General features: G+C 44.9%; 2 protein-coding genes across 5 annotated transcripts in view; both read left to right on the forward strand.

The window, feature by feature from the left end:
• Positions 1 to 76: 76 nt before the first annotated feature.
• LOC127584874 (F-box/LRR-repeat protein 12-like) lies at positions 77 to 5274 on the forward strand. The gene is made up of 4 exons (XM_052041844.1): positions 77 to 103; positions 315 to 961; positions 1961 to 2033; positions 2411 to 5274. Exons 1-4 carry the CDS (start codon positions 77 to 79, stop codon positions 3221 to 3223), a joined length of 1560 nt encoding a protein of 519 aa, XP_051897804.1. The 3' UTR covers positions 3224 to 5274.
• A 2286-nt stretch (positions 5275 to 7560) lies between these two features.
• The window catches only part of atg4da (autophagy related 4D, cysteine peptidase a), a 30529-nt gene continuing 18918 nt past the window's right edge, over positions 7561 to 19171 (forward strand). The window contains exons 1-4 of one of the 4 annotated variants that reach the window (XM_052042047.1): positions 7561 to 7704; positions 15894 to 16203; positions 17841 to 17924; positions 18023 to 18262. In XM_052042047.1, coding sequence (XP_051898007.1) covers positions 15987 to 16203; positions 17841 to 17924; positions 18023 to 18262 — 541 coding nt within the window. In that variant the 5' untranslated portion in view covers positions 7561 to 7704; positions 15894 to 15986. Of the gene's footprint in view, positions 7705 to 7836; positions 8120 to 15893; positions 16204 to 17840; positions 17925 to 18022; positions 18263 to 19171 lie in introns of those variants that run through there. The other 3 variants (XM_052042050.1, XM_052042049.1, XM_052042048.1) reach the window with 3 other exon arrangements.

The following is a 19171-nucleotide window of genomic DNA, read 5'->3' on the forward strand; positions in this document are numbered from 1 at the left end:
AAATCAGTCTTTACCGATCAATGACCGTGGTGAACGGCAAAGAAGAAGAAACCCTGGTGTTGTCTCAGCATCCGAGATGTCGAAGTGTCTCCCCAGCTATTGTGTAGAGTTGGAATCATTGTGGGCAGAACTGAGAACAGGAGCCCTGGCAAACTGCAGAATGAAGGGCTAAAATGTACCCTAGCTCTTTGCAGATTAATTAATGAGTTCTGGTTTGCTTTGGGTCAACGATACCTTCTGGGTAAAGTCTGGGGCACTTGGTGCTGGCCCCAGTCATAAGCGCTCCATTAGCGACCTCGACTCCAGGCTGGTAGGGCGAGCTGTGCGAGGTGCTGCGACTCCAGGCCGGCAGGGGGCGCGATACAGGTAGGCCGGCGGGGTGTGCTGCGGCTCCAGGCCGGCAGGGGGCGCGGTGCGGGGAGGCCAGCGGGGTACTGCACCTCCAGGCCGGCAGGGGGCGCGGTGCGGGGAGGCCAGCGGGGTGTGCTGCGGCTCCAGGCCGGCAGGGGACGCGGTGCGGGGAGGCTGGCGGGGTACTGCACCTCCAGGACGGCAGGGGACGCTGTACAGGGAGGCCAGCGCGATGTGCTGCGGCTCCAGGCCGGCAGGGGGCGCGGTACGGGGAGGCCGGCGGGGCTGTGCTGCGCCTCCAGGCCGGCAGGGGGCACGGTGTGGGGAGGCCGGCGGGGTACTGCGCCTCCAGGCCGGCAGGGGGCGCGCTGCGGGGAGGCCGGCGGGGTACTGCGCCTCCTGGCCGGCAGGGGGCGCGGTGCGGGGAGGCCGGCGGCGGGGCGGGATCTGGGCTCCTCTCCGGAAGGCGGATGTTGTCGTTCACTTTGTGTCTCCGGCTGAAGATGGCCGCGGTGTTGGGCGAAGCGGCGACGCTGAACTCGCTGCCCGAGAACGTGCTGGTGGAGATCCTGAGCTACCTGTCCACCCGCGACCTGCTGCGGATCAGCAGGTACAGGCTGCCGGGGCCGGCAGGGCGGGCTCGGCCCCCCCGGCGGGACCTGTGGGGGAGGCAGGGGGTGCGGGTCCGCCCGGGGTGGGTGGGGGCGAGGGAGGGAGGAGGGGCGGTGAGAGGCCCCAGCCCCCGGGGGGAGGGAGGGAACTGTCAGGCCTGGTGCGCCGGGGGAGGGTTGGTGGGAGGAAGGGGGAGCAGCGACGGGCCTGGTCCGGGGGGGAGGTGTCGGGGCAGGAGGAGGGACCGGCTGCCGGGGCGGGCGGGTGCGGGTCCCGGCCCCCGCCCCGGCCACTGGAGGGGCTGATGGGGAGGGAAGAGACAAGCCCCATCCCTGGGGGAGGTGGAAGCCCAGCCTCTGGGGGTATTTGGTGGCGGTGGTGACGAGCCTGGCTCCCGCGGGGAGGATGGGGGGGGGGCGGAAGACGGGTGTTGATGGACAGACCCGGCCGCCGGACAAGGGTGAAGGGATAGGCCTGGCTCCCAAGAGAAGGAGGGGGAGGGTGGAGGTGGACTTGGTCCTGACCTCCTTGTGGGGGATGGGGGGGGGAAACAGTACATGTGTACCGGCTGGGGAGGAGGGTGATTACATGCTGAACGTTTGTGTCGGGTACAGGTCCAACCCCACCCCGGCCGAAGGTGAAGATTGCTGGGGAGGGGAGTGGCTCCCCAGGAAGATGGATAATTGACAAATAAACAGGCTCAGCCCCCAGCAGGAGGTGGGTGTTTGGGCAGGAAGACCTGGCCCTTTGGGGCTGGTAGTGAGTGTTTAGATCTCGGTTGTGGGAAGGAGGGAGACCCATCTTCTGGGAAGGGGGTGCGAGAGACAGACCTAACCTTGGGTTCAACAGCCTTACCAGGCAGAATGCTGAGGTCTAGGATCAATCTCCTAACCCAGCAGAAAGGGTGCTACTACAAGGAATAAATTGGGATTTTAATTTCGAAACAGTCTGTAAACGAGACCAAAGATTTAGACGAGATACTTTTATGTTTCCACAGAGTTTGCAAAAGATGGAGAAGATTGGCTTATGACAAAGGCCTCTGGAAAGATGTCAATTTAACCCCATACAAGGTAAAGGACAATTCTGGTACTACTTTGTCAAAATTCGGTATTGAAATTTTGTCTAGGAGTTCCTCACCTTGAGAAATAGTTTGCGGGTTTGCTGAATGCTTCAGTAGTGAACTGAGGCTACTGAGTTTAAAACATTTCGGTGTTAGCTTCCAAGTTAAGAAAACGGAAAGACAGTGCTGTTGCCTGAATGAAGAAATATTCTTGGCTTCATCTTGAACTGTCTGGGCTTCCCTGATCAGAGGCCATACTTTCTCAATACTGGCCCCAACGAAGGCAGCCCGGTGACGCTGCATGTAACAACCGAGAATGTGTTGGTGTCTTATCGGTCGGCATGTCTCTTGCATGAATTACCTTGTGGTTTGACTCTGCTCTTTCAGGTAAACTCACGGATCCTCTGGCACCTTGTCAGACATTACCTGGGTGGGACTTTGAGGACCCTGAGAGTCAAGGGTGTCCTCCATTCTGTCAAGAAGCATGAGTCGCTGACCGAAGCCTTGCTGCTGGAGATCGGGAAACGCTGTCCAAACCTGACTGAGCTCCGGCTCATTGAGATGAACCTGCGGGGCATCAATTATGAATGCCTGCCCCCTTCATTGCTCAGCCTGGAGCTGACGCACTGCGAGATTCCCCTGCATTGGTTCAGGGCCGCGGCTGCTGCCAACGGGACCCGTGTGCCGCCTCGCATCAAGAACCTGGAGGTGGATAATGTCCCCAACTTCTCAGACCAGCATCTGCAGAACCTCGCATCCCGTACAGCGCTGAAAGTGCTGATCCTTTCTGGCACGTATAGAGTCACCGACTCCGGCATTGAGAAGTCGGCCGAGTGTCTCTCCGAGTTGGTCCACCTCAAGCTCCACGGCTGCAACATCTCCGACGAGTCACTGCGCCATATCGCTCGGCATCTGACGCAGCTCCGCACTTTGGACCTCACGAACTTCTGTTCCATGACCGACGCGGGCCTGGCCTGTCTCGGTGACCTGCGCTCGCTGCAGTCCCTGTGCTTCGAGTACTGCGACCAGATCACCGTCGAGAAGCTCTTGGCCGTCTGCACTGGTCTTCCATCGCTGGCAAAACTCAACCTGAACGGGAACCCCTACTCCGAGGGGGACCTGCAGAGAATCCGGCAGAGCTTGCCGAACTGCACCGTCACCAACGATTTCCCTGCCATGGATTCTGTGCCTAAGTTTTAACCATGGGTTGTTTTTACCCTGGTAGTGCTTTGGCTTCGCCAGGAGGATTGGGAGCTTGCCAACTGCACTACATAACCTGGGCTGTCCTTTATTCCCTTGCATGGATTTCGTGCGGTTGGTCAGGTCCCCGAAAGCATAGTATTTGAATTGACAGAAGCTCGCTGCAGAACCCCACAATCCCCCTATCTGGTAAACACGTGGTATCAGTGGTACCTCTGTCGTGTGGGGGAGAGCGAGTACCTGAAATGACTAACAACTGGGTTCAATTTGGAGTGTGTTCAGACGAGGCGGATACAGACTGCCGAACAGAGGCAAAATAGGAAGTCATGTGGTTGCTGACATTGGATGGGTCGAATCTGGTGCTCACTGATGCTCTGTCTTTGGATTGTGTGTGCCAATAGTTTTGAGTTGGTGGGACTGCAGAAATCTGTACACAGCTGAGTAAATAAATTACAAGGAGGAAAAGCATCGAGATAGAAGTCAAACTGAAATACACTGCAAGATCAGCAGCAGCCAAATGCACAAACCTTGGACTGCTGTGCTGGACAGTGGAGTGTGGCTAACCAAATGGTTCACTGGATGCTGACAGCCTACGAAGAATATTTAAATTGTTCGGTAAACATCACACCATTCAGCTTGGTAATTTTATTGGAGAGCTTTGTTTGTTCATTCTGAAAATAAAGTTTATCATTTGTAACAATTTACATATCTCTCTATTTCCTGATAACTGGTGTCCCTTTTGACCAAGTTTGTTGGCCGGTTGTGGTTATCAGTGAGAAGAGTTTCAGAAATGTTTCTTTACATTGAGGGTAATTGGTGGGTAGGATGGTTTGTTACAGGGAGTGATCGAAGCAAAGTCAATTACATGTTTTAAGATAAAGTTGAATATTTAAAGAGGAGAGAGAGTGGGATTGGCTCTTCCCTCTATGTAAGGCGTGCCCATAGGTTCCCCACAGACATGGGGTGAGTTTCTGTGTTCTAAGCATTGATGTGCAGCTCCATCTCCCGGCCCCTCTCTGTGCCTTAAATCACTTCTGTGCTACCTGCATGTCACGACTGGATGGCAAAGCTTGTTTTCTTGGTATTGAGAAGGCAGAACCCACTCTTTCTGGTGGCCACCCTCATGCTCTGCTGTTTAGTTACTGGCGCCACTCCCCTCCCGCTGAGTCAGAAATGGGCTCATACTGTCCAGAAACTGATACTAACCAGAAATGCAAGTCCTGTTTATTCCATGTGTCCTCATTGATCTAACTCCCTTATTCCCCACAGTATTCACTGTAAAACCAAACACCATCAGCTTCCATTCCTCCACCACCCCTAGTTCTGCAACCGTCTCTAACCTGTCCTTCCCACATGTTTCAATCCCAGTTCTGCCCTTCCCCTTTTTCCTAACCCCCTCCCTCACCCCTAAACCAATTACCACCAGTTGGGGCAGAGCCGTGTCTAAGCTGCAGACCTCTTATCTCTCCTCCTTTGGCTTGTTTCTCTCACACCTGAGAACAAAAGAGGACTTTAATGTTTCGACACCCCTCTCCTTGCTCATCACTCTCTCAACTGAAATAAAACAAAATCCCAAAACAAGCCAGATTAGAAATTGAATCTTTGATAGAAAAAAATTAATGGAGAGAAATGAGGGAAGAGGTGAAAAGCCGAATGAATTTCCAGGAATCTGATGTTGCTTCCTGCCTCTCCAGACCACTGCCAAAAGCAGAGTCTTCACGTTTCTATTAATTTATTTCAACTGATATTTCTATATTTCTATTTACTGACTCAATCTTAACAGTATTGGGAAGGTTTTGTTTCAAAGACTTTCCAACATTTCAAACTGTTACATGACGTTGCTGCATTTTTTTTTGATGCAGTTAAATTTTGTGCTGGTACCTTGGTTTGTGAGTGCTTTACAGTTATGGAGTTCCTATGGTCGCCAGTTAGTTTCTAGAGTTGTAATCTGTCTTGATAAAAGCACCAGAGGAGAAATAAAGATTTCAATATTAACCTTTGTCCAGCTTTCATTTATGTTCATCAGCCTTGCTAGAAATCCCACTCCCAGTTCCACCACAGTTTCCATGCAGTTCAAGAATAGCCTTGCAGCGGTACAAGTCACAGTCGAGACGAGTTCTGCTCATTTGTGTTTCCTACTAAAACATAGATGGTTTGATAATGTCACTTAAGACATCAACATCATTCAGACTCCACCCTGTCACTTGACATGAAAAGAAATCATATTTAATCAGAGTTTGAGGATGTAAGTATCAGGATAGACAAGGTGAATCTAATATACTTTAGTATAATATAATATAGTAACCATAAGGCATTTATAGGTTTTTGCACAAAAATAAGGACCCTTAAGTTTGAAGATATTAAAATGGATAAAGCACAATAACAACCTTCCCACAAGTTATTTTGCACCAGATTTGTATCATCAGTGACCGTGACGACATTAGAATCAATCACTTCAATTGTCATTAAAATAAATAGTTTAGAGAGTAGCAAAGTTCATTGAAGCTCTTCACTATTAACACCCTACCAACCTGAAAATGGCCCATTTTATCCCAGACCTTTAATATTTTGCATGCACTGCCCATACACTTTCACTCGTCACATTTTTGTGTCAGCAATATAGGTAGTCTTCACCTTTTTAATGTAAATTGTGTAAGCTTGCCACTTTGCAGTAGCAGTCTCAGTTCTCCTACCTCAGTGGTCCCTTGGGATTGAGGATGACTTGTTTCTACTGCCATTCTATGGGTTCTAAGGCTGCCAGCGAGTCCCATGCAGATCTGGAGGGGCAAGTGGATAGGTTAAGATTACTGTACACTCCTTCCACTGTTTGTGTTTGACCTCTGTGCTTCCATCAGAGAAGGCCTTAGTGCTACGTACTTTTCCAGTCACTTCCCCACTGGTTTGAGTGGCAATGAGCCAATGATGAAATTGCATTTTCCAGGAGGTTTTGAGGCCATCCTTGAAGCATTGTCTCTGCCCTCCTGGAGATCATTTGCCACAGAGGAGCTCAGTAAAATCTTTGCAGTTGACCAGCCAATCAGAGCTGGTTGAGTTTGAACAGAGCCTCACTGCTGGGGAGGCTGGTCTGAGTGAGGAAACTGACTCTGGTTCATAAACCCTGCCAGTGGATTTGGGGAAGTTTGTGGGGATGACATTGGGAGAGCGGACAAGGGGACATAGATACAAGGTAAGGAGTTAGTCACTTAAAACTGAGGTGCATAGAAATTTCTTAGTGGGTAGTGATAGATAAATATTCGAAAAACCAAAGAATTGAGGGCTATGGGGAACTGGCACAGAGGAGTTGAGGCTTGGGGCGGATCAGCCGTTAACATAATGAATGGCCCACTCCTGCTTTCATTGTGCACTTCTGGCAAAACTGCAGTGCCACTATTTCTCTAGAAACAAAACAGTACAGCACAATACAGACTCTTTGGCCCACAATGTTGTGTCGACCTTTAAACCTTACCCAAGGTTAACCCCTTCCCCCCACATTTTAAATTCCTCCATATGCTTATCTAGCAATCTCTTGAATTTGACCAATGTACCTGCCTCCACCACCACCCCAGGCAGTGCATTCCATGCCCCAACCACTCTCTGGGTAAAAAAACCTCCCTTGAACTTCCCACCCATTACCTTAAAGCTATGCCCTCTTGTATTGAGTACTGGTGCCCTGGGAAAGAGGCGCTGGCTGTCTATCTATTCCCCTTAATCTAATTCCTCTTAATCTGTTCCTCTTCTATCTATTCTCCATTTGCTTTACAAATTGCAGTGTTTTGACTTGTAACCGTTACCATGTAATAGGACAAGACGCTAAACTTCAGAATGAAGGTGATCTGGAAATCTGAAGTAAAAACACAAAATGTTGAAAATACTCACCAAGCTATGCAGCGTCTATGGACAACAAATCAAACTTTACATTTAAAAGCAATCACGTTTCCTCAGAACTGGTATAATATTTAGATGTTCCATATCAATCGGCTGTAGCCCGACTTCACCTAGAGTAATCCCGTCTAAACTTTGTGTAAAAGTAGAGATGGATTAATTTTGCAGCATGAATGAACAGGTCTGGGCGTAGTAATACCTCGATGTGGTTAAGGAGCCTAGCAAAGACACAAGCTGTTGTTTAGACAGCATATTTCACTGTGTCTGGTATGGTTAAATTAATCCATGAAACTGGGCTGTTGCCAACACCACTTCCAGTGCATAGGTGCTCACAGGCGGTGAGCCATCAGGACCTCTGCTACTCCTCCGGGGCTTCGGGTGGCGCTGTCGCGGTGCGGCAGGTACATATCTGGGTGAAGGGGACGCTCTTTTTTTTCCGAGTCGATTACGGTCGTTAAGGAACGGCTGTCGCTCCCTCATCTGACGTCTGACTAGAAACCGAATCAACTATGGGCTAAGAGGCCATTTTAAACCCGCACTGCCGCAACCAAGCCGTCGCAGCCCGGTTTTAACGCGAGTTCCGGAAGAAATGGGTTAAGGTGAGCGCTTTAAATCATTCGGTAATTACAAAGCCGGGCTCTGGCAACCCGAGGGGCGGGATCAGAGGCACCTCCAGTGGTGATTGGCTGCCTGGCTGCTCATCAAATGCGCGTCCGCCCTGTGATTGGTCCATGGGCGTCTCCGTCAAATCTTGCCCCGAAGTGTGGCTAAGTTTGGGTGCGGTGACCTTTAGTTTGTGGTGTGGGCCAGGTTCCTCCGATCCTGGTTACTGTAGCTGTTAATGGAGCGCCCCGGAGTAGTTTAACAGGCCACCAAATCCCGCTCGCGTTGGTTGAAGATGTTCACAGGGTTGTGGCAGCTCCCTGTACACGGTCCAGCTGCAGCTGTGGGTGAATCTACAACCTCTCTCACACGTCCTAAACCACTGGCAGCTGTTACCGACTGCACTCGGCCGTGAGTTGTCTTTTACGTTTGCGTTGACCGTGATGTGGAAGTAATTGCATCTGTTTCTTCGTGCTAGTTCCCCCCCCCCCCCCCCCCAACAGTTGATGGTGTGTAAACTGTAATTGCAATGTTTGTGAAGCAATTGCCGCAGTTTATTAAATGATCCGCCAATAAATTCGAATATTGTTCTTTGGGTGGGAGAGTATTTTTGGTTTGAGTCTAAAGGTCGCACTGTTTTAAAAAAAAATTGTAAAAGGCCAATAGCAGAAAACCACTAGAGCGTGAGAGAGACCCAACGTCCAGCGGAGTAGGCGGGAATGCTACTTGTAAAAGCCTGTGAATTGTAGGAGGGAAAGAATTGTGAGGGAACTGTATCCCAATTGAGGGTAATAATAAGAAAAAGAAATGCCCAGTAAGTCAGGCCATGCTAATGAAGAGAATAAATGAAGTCAATTTTACACATAACCTACAACAGAAGTAGTCAGTAGAAAGCAAGTTCCCTGAAGGTTTTGAATTCATTGTTGACTTTTGGAAGTCTGCGGTGTGCCCAGATGGAAGGCAAGGTGCTGTGTTGGACCTCGTAATATGGGTACAGAAGATCAACAGAAAAGAGGTCAGATAGGGAGTAAGAATTAAACTGATAGACAATGGCCTCCACAAACTGAATGGAGATGCTCTGCAACCTGGTCATCCAGTCCACATTTTATTTCTCCAATGTAGACAAGACTATGTGAACAATGAATGCAGCATATAGGTTAGAAACTTGACATCCAGAAATTTAACATGGTTAACTCTGTGCACGGGTGCTTCCTGATCTGCTGAGCATTTGTGTCATTTTCTGTTTTTTATTTAAAATTACCAGCATCTGCAGATTTTTATATGTATTTAAGGGGGTATAAAAGATCTCACGTTTATGAGAGAATGGCTCAAGAGATAAAGGATCTATATAAAAGAGAAAGATAATTGGGTGTGTGAAACTGAAGTAGCATAAAGAAGAGATATTTGTCTGCAATATTAAACTTATTATGGTCTTTATATCTTGATTTGTCTGTAATTCTTAAAGAAAATTAGTAAAGATTTCTACTAATTTGTTTTGCGTGAGAAGTGAGGTGGATTAGCTTTTGCTCCTTTTGTATGTGAAATCATGACATTTATCATTGCAGAACTCTGTATTGGGTAAGCATGTTGTCTACCAAACAACAATAGCTTCTGAGCTATGAAATCACAAGATCACAAGACAAGGGAGCAGAAGCAGGCCATTCAGCCCATCGAGTCTGGGAGAAAAGAAAAAAAACCCTATTCTAATCCCAATTTCCGGCCTTATCCCCATATCCCTTGATACCCTGACTATTTAGATATCTATCTATCTCTTCCTTGAACGCCCCCACTGATCTGGCCTTCACTGCTGTATGTGGCAAGGAGTTCCACAAATTCACCACCCTCTGGCTAAAGAAATTTCTCCTCATCTCTGTTTTGAAACTGTACCCTCTAATTCTAAGATTGTGCCCTCTGGTCCTGGACTCACCCACCAAGGGAAACAGCCTAGCCACATCTACTCTGTCCTTTCCTATCAACATTTTAAATGTTGCTATGAGGTCCCCTCTCATTCTTCTGTACTCGAGTGAGTACAGTCCAAGAGCCGAAAAACGCTCATCACACATAAGCCCTTTCATTCCTGGAATCATCCTTGTAAATCTCCTCTGAACCCTCTCCAACATCAGCACATCCTTCCTAAGATGTGGGGCCCAAAACGGCGCACAATATTCCAAATGAGGCCTCACCAGTGCCCCGTAGAGCCTCATCAACACTTCTTTACTTTTATACACTATACCTCTCGAAATGAATGCCAACATAGCATTCGCTTTCTTTACCACCGATCCGACCTGGTGGTTAACCTTTAAGGTATCCTGCACGAGAACCCCCAAGTCCCTTTGTACTTCTGTATTTTGAATTTTCTCTCCTTCTAGATGATAATCTGCCCACTTATTTCTGCTTCCAAAGTGTACAACTGCACATTTCTCAACATTGAATCTCATCTGCCATTTCCTTGCCCATTCTCCTAAACTGTCTAGGTCCCTCTGCAACCTTCCTATCTCTTCAATACTCCCTACTCCTCCACCTATCTTGGTGTCATCCGCAAACTTAGCCACAAAACCATTTATTCCATTATCCAAATCATTGATGTACAAGGTAAAAAGGAGCGGTCCCAACACCGACCCCTGCGGCACACCACTAGTAACCGGTAACCAACCAGAACGAGATCCTTTTATTTCCACTCTTTGCTTCCTGCCAACCAGCCAACGCTCCACCCATTCTGCTATCCTACCCGTAATTCCATGACTTCTCATCTTATTAATCAGTCTCTTGTGAGGCACCTTATCGAAGGCCTTTTGAAAGTCTAAATACACAACATCTACTGCCTCTCCCTTATCCACCCTACCTGTGATTTCTTCAAAAAACTCCAATAGTTTGGTCAGGCAGGATCTTCCCTTCACAAAACCATGTTGGCTAGGACCTATCTTGCCTTGCGCCTCGAGGTATTCCGTAACCCCATCCTTGAGGATAGATTCCAATAATTTTCCCACCACTGACGTAAGACTAATAGGTCTGTAATTTCCTTTATGCTGCCTCCCACCTTTCTTATACAAATGTTTTGAGTGCTTTTGTTGCTTTGTATTGTAACACTGCAAACTGTTGCACGTAACTAAATCATTTTCTTCCAAATTGTAAAAAAAATGCCCAGCTGGTCAGGCCGTGCTCATGGAGAGAGGAAAAAGTGAGTCTCTTACTGTGGTCATTGAAGCTGTGAAGTTTGGGTGAAAACAATAATGCTTAGTTTTGTCCATTTTTCATGCATTGGGAAAGTTGGTGTAATGCAATTGTTAAATTTTGCAGGTTATTAAAGAGTTATCTTTCATTATTGTTAGTCATTGCTTTGTGTCAGGAACAATAAATTCTATCCTGATTTCAGTTTGCATTATATAGTACCTTTCTAATGCAGGTAACTTGTACCGTCAATTAGCAGCAGTGTTATCGTACAAGATTCATATATGATATTAGTTTAGCTGCTTGGTTAAGTAGTAGGTTTTAACAAGATTCTGAAAGGAGGAGTGCAAGATTGAGATGTTTAAGATACAGGATCCCAGAGTTTAAAGCCATGATGGAAGCCAAAGACCTGGTTGCCAACTGTGGGATGAGTCAGTTGAGTCCAGAACTAGGAGCACAGAGATCTAGGTTACTCGGCTGGATGAGGCTTCATTGAACAGGAGTAAAATTGCAGAGGGGTTTGGAAATGAAGATAAATTTTAAAAATTAATATTATTGTCAGACAGCATGCAAATGTAAGTCAAGGAGCACCAACTCAATGCACTGTCTCCCATTATTGTGCCGCTTTTATTTGGACTTTGAATCTGAGGCTTTCATCCGTTCGGTAGACAATTTCTATCCCAGTAAATTGCCAGTTGAGAAGTAATGTTGAAAAGGTGCATTACCTTTATTCAAAACTCTGTAGTCATTTCCATGTGTCATGAGTTACTGGTCCTGTAGGAGAACTGTTGTGTGTCATAATGGGGTTGAGCACTTGCTGTTCTACTGAGGATGCCACAGTCTTAAACTCTTTCAGCTTCCTTGAGGAATATATATTTTTGGTATCTGGACATTGACTCCTCATCCACACAGACTTCTGTTGCTACTGTCCCCTCCTCATAATCTTGTCAATGGATAGCAATAGCTCCCTCAGCATAACTTATGATGTGATATCTTTTAGGCACCCATATCCAATTGTTCCACATAAGAGGGCCCAGTGGCACCCATCCTTCCTAATGTCGTGGCAGTATAACAACTAATTCCTTGTCATGAATCACTTTTCCCAGTGGACAATTAGTATCCATGTCCATAATTGTTTTGACCCAATGTCCAGTTCATGCTCTCATTCCTAATTGATACCTGTCCATTAGTATACACGTCCACTTAGTTTGGTAGTATTCTACTTAAAACAAGTGTTGCAGATGTCTCAACCATTCCACCATATTCCTGGATTGCAAATAAGCATTCAAAGATCTATTATTCATATGTACTTGCAACAGCAAGTGGTTGGTTCAGCTGTCAAAAGCAGGAGCTCTGTCACTGGCAATTTACTGCAACACCTCCCACTGCAGTATTCACAAGGTGCTGTTGTCTTGCAGCACTTTATTTTATACCACTGAAGCCGGATCATATCCAAATGTGGTACTTTTCCAGTTGGCAAGAGCAATGGCTGTTGTTGTTTTTCTCTTTGCATCAGTTCAAACCATTGCCAAATACAGTTGTCTGGTGCTGATCAACCTTCAGGGTGGCCAACTGTCTATTCTGTCATGGTTCTAAAAGTCCTTTTGGTATCACATGGCAAAATTGTGTGTAAAATGTTGACCAAGTTCTACGTTTGGTCAAATTGCAATTAACTTCAGCAGAATTTACAAGCTGAATACAATAAATGGCCTGACTATGAAGACTGTATTTCCATTACTTAAGTTCACTACTTGTACCAGATCCCCATTCCTCATTTTGAAACTGACTGTGATAACTTTAGGTAGTTATATGCTTTTTAACTTGGCATTTAAAAGATACAAGAGGCTGGAAATGCACACTGGGTCCAACGGTCTCTGAAAAGAAAATTTACCACTGTAAGTATTTTTATTAGAACAGCCAGTTCTGATGAAAGGTTATTGAACTGAAACAATAACTCTGTTTCTCTCTTCACTGAAGCTGCCTGACTTGTTGAGTATCTCCAAATTTTCTGTTTTGTTTTCAGGTTTCCAACATCCACAAGATTTTGCATTTTAACCAGCTTTATTGACTGCCTAGTAGCTTTCATGATCTATTTAACTTCTGTCACATAACTCCATGTTCTGGTTAAACTCACTAAAGACACATGGTTTGTGCAATGTTAAATTTAAAAATCCTTGGCATGTATTCACAGTCGCTAAGCTTAATACATGACCATTCCAAACATCTTGTGGAACTCGTTACATGAGTGATGGAGCCACAAGGCACACTTTGCTTCCTTTAGATGGTGGTTGCTGTCTTGAATGCCTGCAGGCTTGTAATGTTATCCCGCAATGGCTTTAGATAATAAAATTTGAGTATTGGTCTGACATTTGAGGAATTTAGTGGCAGATCAGGACAGTGTATTACATGGCACAGATGGTGGTTCTGTGGTATTGCAGCTCTTAAGAACATAAAATAGCAGGAGTGGGCTATGTGTCACAATTCCCTGAGAGAAAATACCCATACTTGCTTCCACATTGTCCTCCCTGTGGTTATTTTCTTTAGAACAGAGATGAAGAGTTGGTTTGATCTATTTATGAAAGTGAATGGCTAAGACTTGGATTAAACCAGTACTTAGTTTCCAATGACTGATAGGTGTGGAGCAAGGGAATATTGATACAAAGTTAAACTTAAGCAGTTTTAGGACAGAGAACCAGAGAAAAATTTTTTTGGAGGTTTCAAGGTAGTCGAATGCAGTACAGAATTGCTAATTAGAATGTAGATTGTTTCAATGTTTCACAGCAGGTTAGACAGGTTAATGGAGGAAATAGAACATGGTGGGTCCTGGAGATCAAGTTTGTTTCTATGTTGCACTTTGAATGCAATTCTCTGCAATAAGTTTCAGGGAAGTGCTGTGGTACGCTCTAAGTAGCAGCATGGTGCTGTGGAGGGGGAAGAGGCTATCAAGGTCAGAAATACACATAGTTGTAGTAAGACTGCAACAAGTGGATTTATTTAAGGGCATAATATTTTAAAATAGAATAATCTCAGTGTTAGTTAACTTGAAGAGCAGCAGTCACAAAGTGGTGAAGTGTAGATTTGTTTGGTAGATGTAGAAAGAACAGTTACTCCTAGTGAATCCAAAACTAGGGACCATAAATATGACAGTAAGAAATTCAGATGAAATATCTTCACTGAAGCTTGGCAAGAGATGGAACTCCCACTCGCCTTGAACTTGAGTTGAAAAGCATATATGCATTCAAAGGGAACTTAGATAAATTCTTGAGGAAGAAGAGAATAGTAGGGTATTTTAGCAAGGTGGAGAGACTAGTGTGGATGATAAACATGAGTCTTTGAGATGAATTCCATGTTCCTGTGTTTTATGTATTCATTGTTGCACCCCTTGGACTAATCACAGTAATGTTGTTATGTGGGTGTAATGCCCAAAGGACAGGGAAACAAGGATTTAGCATTGGCTGAGTTTGGGGTGGGAGTCACTTTACTGAGATTTCTGTGCATTTTACTACCCCTACCACCTTCATTCTAATTGATTGAAAACAGTTCATTTTTCAGCTCCAAAGATGGAGCCAATCTGTTCTCCACAAATGCTTACTGTCCCATTGTGTTTGCAGTATTTTCAGTTTTTGTATCTGATACTTGCACTTTTGAAGGTAGTATTCTTTGAGCAGATACAAACATGGATGTTCAAGTTTTCCTGATTAATAGGAGGCGGTGTATCGGAAGTGGTAGTAATGTTCAGCTATGAGTTTTTAACTTTTTTGCTGATGTATGCAGAGGTGTTGCTGAAAATGACAAGTTCATCAGCACTGGAAAGGGAAACACTTGTGAGAGCAAATTTAGAAAGGGAAGGAAGGCAGTGTCGGATCCGGTTATTTTCGAATCCACAAGTTCTTTCAGGAGTGAGTTGAAAACAACTTGGTGCTTCAAAGTTTTATTGGAAAGTTTAAAACGAGGAAACAGTCACAAAGCACCTGGCACCAGCTTTGATGAGCCGAGACAAAGGGAACAAAAGATGAGCTCAGGGCGGGAGAGAAGAGCAAGAGAGAAATTAACAAAAAAACAACACCTTTTATACCTGAGATAAGAGATGCTCTTTAGCTAACAATAGTCCAATCAGGAAACCTATTAGATAGTTGTGGCCAAACCAACCAATAAAAAACCACATATTCACCTGATGGACGAACCAATAAGCTAGTAAGTGGCCATTCCTTGTGCAGCCACTGGAGGTATATTAAACACTATACATGTTAAAAACTAATTAAAACAATCGAATCCAACAGCAGAAATGGTTTTCTTAAGTCTGATCTAGGCAGAGTGAAGCTTTGAAGCACAAGGATATACAACAGATGATGACCTGAATATGGGGCATGGTTCTGTAGTCTATATACACCTCCCGCTTTCTGAAACAGCCATTTCTTATTGTATGTGTAAGATACTGAGCATGGAATCCATTTTTTTCCTCCCCTAATGATACCCATTCTTCCACTACCAGGTGTTGATGAGGTTTGGTAACACTAATGTTAAGAAAACGATGATGAGGCCAGTGGAATCTTGTTCAGCTGAAATGTGAATCGAAGCTAGGAGTTGATAAAGATTTTTATTTCTGTGGCCCTTTCTCCTCCATGTTTGCACAATGCCAGAACCTCCAGGACAGAAGTTCAATCTGTTACCACAAAAGAAATATTTCTTTCTTCCATCTTTTGTGTCTTTGCCACTTGACCTCCTGTGCTAAGCCTAGGCTTTGTAAATCACAATGTATCTTTGGACTCTCTGACCTGCCTACATTTTGAACTATCGGCATCATTAATTCATTGGTTTAAGAGTAGATCGGTATCACATAGAATGAATGAGCCTTGAAGAGTATCTGAACCGGCAAATTTGGCTGCAATTTGTGCCTTAGCTGAGCCTTTAGCCGACTATATACGTTCCTTCCAGTTATAGATCTGTCACTTCTGAATTTTTTTAACTGCCATGCTTTTGCTGGTTTTTAATTGTGTATATTTTTTCCTTCTTCCAGGATTTCCTTGCTGTAATTCAGATGGCCAGGAGACAAAAGAATCAATGCACTGCTCACCAATGCTGTGTCTTTTGACAATTAACTACGTGACCAATGAATTCTGTCTCGCCTTCCTCCGTTCAGTACATCCAGAGCCAGGAAGACTTGACTCCCTCAGATACTAAGAGACGACTGCTCCCAGAAGCCAGTGAGCAAGAGAATAGCTGGAATGGCCGCTATAATTTGCCAGAGAAATCCCAACAGAATGAACCAGTTGAGGTGGACAAGATTAAAGCTAAGCTGATGACAGCATGGAACAATGTCAAATATGGTGAGGGCACTCTCTGCAGATGGAATTCTTCCCATACCTCCAGTACATTGTTTCTCGCTTTATTTCCCATTCTGTCCTGAATGTGTTATCTTGTGTTGGTTGCTGTTCCACATTTACTGACCTTCCAGTACCTTTTCTGGTGGTTGACAGGTGTTTTTTAACAATATATACTAATCTTTAGTCAACGTTACGCTGATTCCAACTGATCACTCCTGCCCTGATGGTGTCTGATAGCTTGTATTTATGTAAGTTATGGCAGAACATCCCAAGGTGCTTCATAGAAGCATTATCAAACAAAATTTGACACTTAACACATGTAGATAATAGAAAGGTGGCCTAAAGCTTAGTCATTGGTTGGTAAAGGAGATGTTTGGGTAGGGAATTCCAGTGCTGAAGGACATGACAGCTAAAGAAGTCACTGCTAGTTGCAAAGCAATTAAAATCAGGGCTGAGCAGTCTGTCACAATTGGAAGATTATGGATATCATGGAAAACTATTAGTCTGGATCCAATTACAGGAAAGGCACGAGCTAAGGCAGAGTTTTGAAATTGGGTGAGAATTTAAAATTTGGTGTCACTTATCTGGCAGCTTGTGTGCATTAGTAAAATTAGGGATGGATGAAGATTTGGTGCAAGTTAGAATATGCACTGCAGAGTTTTGGATGACTTCAAGTTCGAGGAGTTGCATAAGGGAGGCTGGCTTGGAGTCTGTTGGAATAATCAAGTCGAGGTAACAAAGACGTGAATGAGAGTCTCAGCAACTGTTGAGGTGAGGCAGGAACCAAGTTGGGCAATATAGTGAAAATAGATGACTATAGTAGTGATACAACTTGGTCAGTTTTGACACCAAGGTTGCAAACAGTCTGGCTCAGTCTCAGATAATTAGCAGGTGGAGCCAGTGGCTAAAGAATAGAGTTTGTGATGGAGACAGAAAGCCTTAGTTTAACTAATATTTATTTGGTGGAAGTTTTTGCTCATCAAATGTTAGATATTGGACAAACAATGGGACAACTTGGAAAAAAAGAGTGGTGGTGATGAGGTAGAGCTGAGTGCTGCCAGTGTGCATGTGGAAATTAATAGCTGCTGAGTAGTGGAACATGAAGAAGAAATAGGGGACCAAGAATAGATCCTTAAGGAAATGGTTTGAGGTCAAGAAGATAAGCTATTGCAGTCGATACTCTGGTCGCAATTGAATAAACATAAATGATTGGCAAACTCGATTGACTGATCTGTGAGGCTTGATAATATCTTGCCATTTCTTTTATAACAGGACTTTGTCAATTATACCTCAGTTTTTAATATTTATAGTTGGATTGGGTAGTTTTTCTTTAAAATGAGTACTATAATTGTGGTCAGAAAACTGGCATGGAATGTGTTACTGAGCCTTACAGTGTAAGTTGAGTGCGTACGTAATAAAATTGGATTTGATGCGTTTTCAGCTGTGGAACTTCATGGTAGTGCATTAACCAGATCCGAAGGTCAAAGAAACAACTCCACTGTGTTTTTGCTGATGATTCAGTTGCTTTGTGCAATTACTTTTAATATCTTTCCCTTGCATTTTGCCGTATGTTGTCAGTGCTTAGTATTATCAAGAATTATCTTTATTAACCTGCTTTACCAATTGATTTGTCTCTGTAGGCTGGGTGGTGAAGGGGAGAACAAATTTCAGCAAAACTTCCCCTATTTTTCTGCTGGGACGGTGCTACCAGTTTGAGTCAGAAGGTAATTTGTTCATTGGTGGGTCTGGGATGCATTGTGACTTTTTGACTGCTAGTAACTGTCGAAACTACTAATAACAAAACCATCTGTTTCCTTACCAGCAGCTGATTCACCACCAAGCCCAGACAGCATTTGTGAGGCACGAGACAACCAAAATGCTGCTTCTGCTGTGGTGGAATTGTTTCGGAAGGACTTCGGCTCTCGAATCTGGCTGACTTACCGCCGTGAATTTCCACAGCTGGAGGGTTCTATTTGGACCACGGATTGTGGCTGGGGTTGCATGTTACGCAGTGGACAGATGCTGCTCGCCCAAGGACTTCTTGTCCATCTTCTCTCTCGAAGTAAATTTTGCACTCTTTGATTTGTCTTTTTCTCCTGACTGTTGATGAGGTGCAGTTTGCACGAGTGACCATCAGTCATCAAGTAGCTAACTTTACTCTCAAGTGTCTGAGCAGTGAAAACCTGCCTATCTACCACTTTACTGATGAGCATCCTTCTACATGCATGCCCTTTCCTACAAGTATCAATCTGTAGTCAGTACTCCTGCCTGATATTCTCCCTTGCCCCTCAGACTGTACCCCCAAGGTGCAAAGACAAACTCTAGCCCTAACTCCCTGCCCAGTTGTGATCACCAACTAATAATGCAGACCAGAGATTAGTCTTGGCACTTAAGACGAGTGAAAATGCCAGGCAATGCATTTGTCCACTGATTTATGATACGACGTTTACTTTATCCTTATTTGTGTGTCAGCATATAGCAAGGCATGCAAATGAAATAGTGAAGGGCTTGGGAGCTCCTGAAGGTTTGAATCTAATAAATGATTTGAAATCAATTTGTAAGTAAACTTCAACTTAACTTCCTACATGTGAGCAACACACAAAATGCTGGAGGAACTCAGCAGGTGATTCCAGTCCTGATGAAGGGTCTCGACCCAAAACGTCGACTGTTTATTTCCTTCCATAGACGCTGTCTGGCCTGCTGAGTTCCTCCAGCACTTTGTGTGTGTTGCTGCAGGTTCTAGCATCTGTAGAATCTCTTATGCTTCCTACAAGAGGTGAGCTTTGGAGTTGAGTGGAATTGAATACTTGTTTCCTTAATTCATAGAGCTTAGCCGCAGAAGATACCTGACTAAATCTTCATCTGGTACTGAGGTTTGCAATAAAAATTTTGCAATTCACTGTCCTTGTACTAAGAAGGAAAAAGCAATCCTACTCCTGATCAGTACCAACCCATTCCTGGTGAAAACAAG

This window comes from Pristis pectinata, chromosome 31 (genome assembly GCF_009764475.1).
Source record: "Pristis pectinata isolate sPriPec2 chromosome 31, sPriPec2.1.pri, whole genome shotgun sequence".
Lineage (NCBI taxonomy): Eukaryota > Metazoa > Chordata > Chondrichthyes > Rhinopristiformes > Pristidae > Pristis > Pristis pectinata.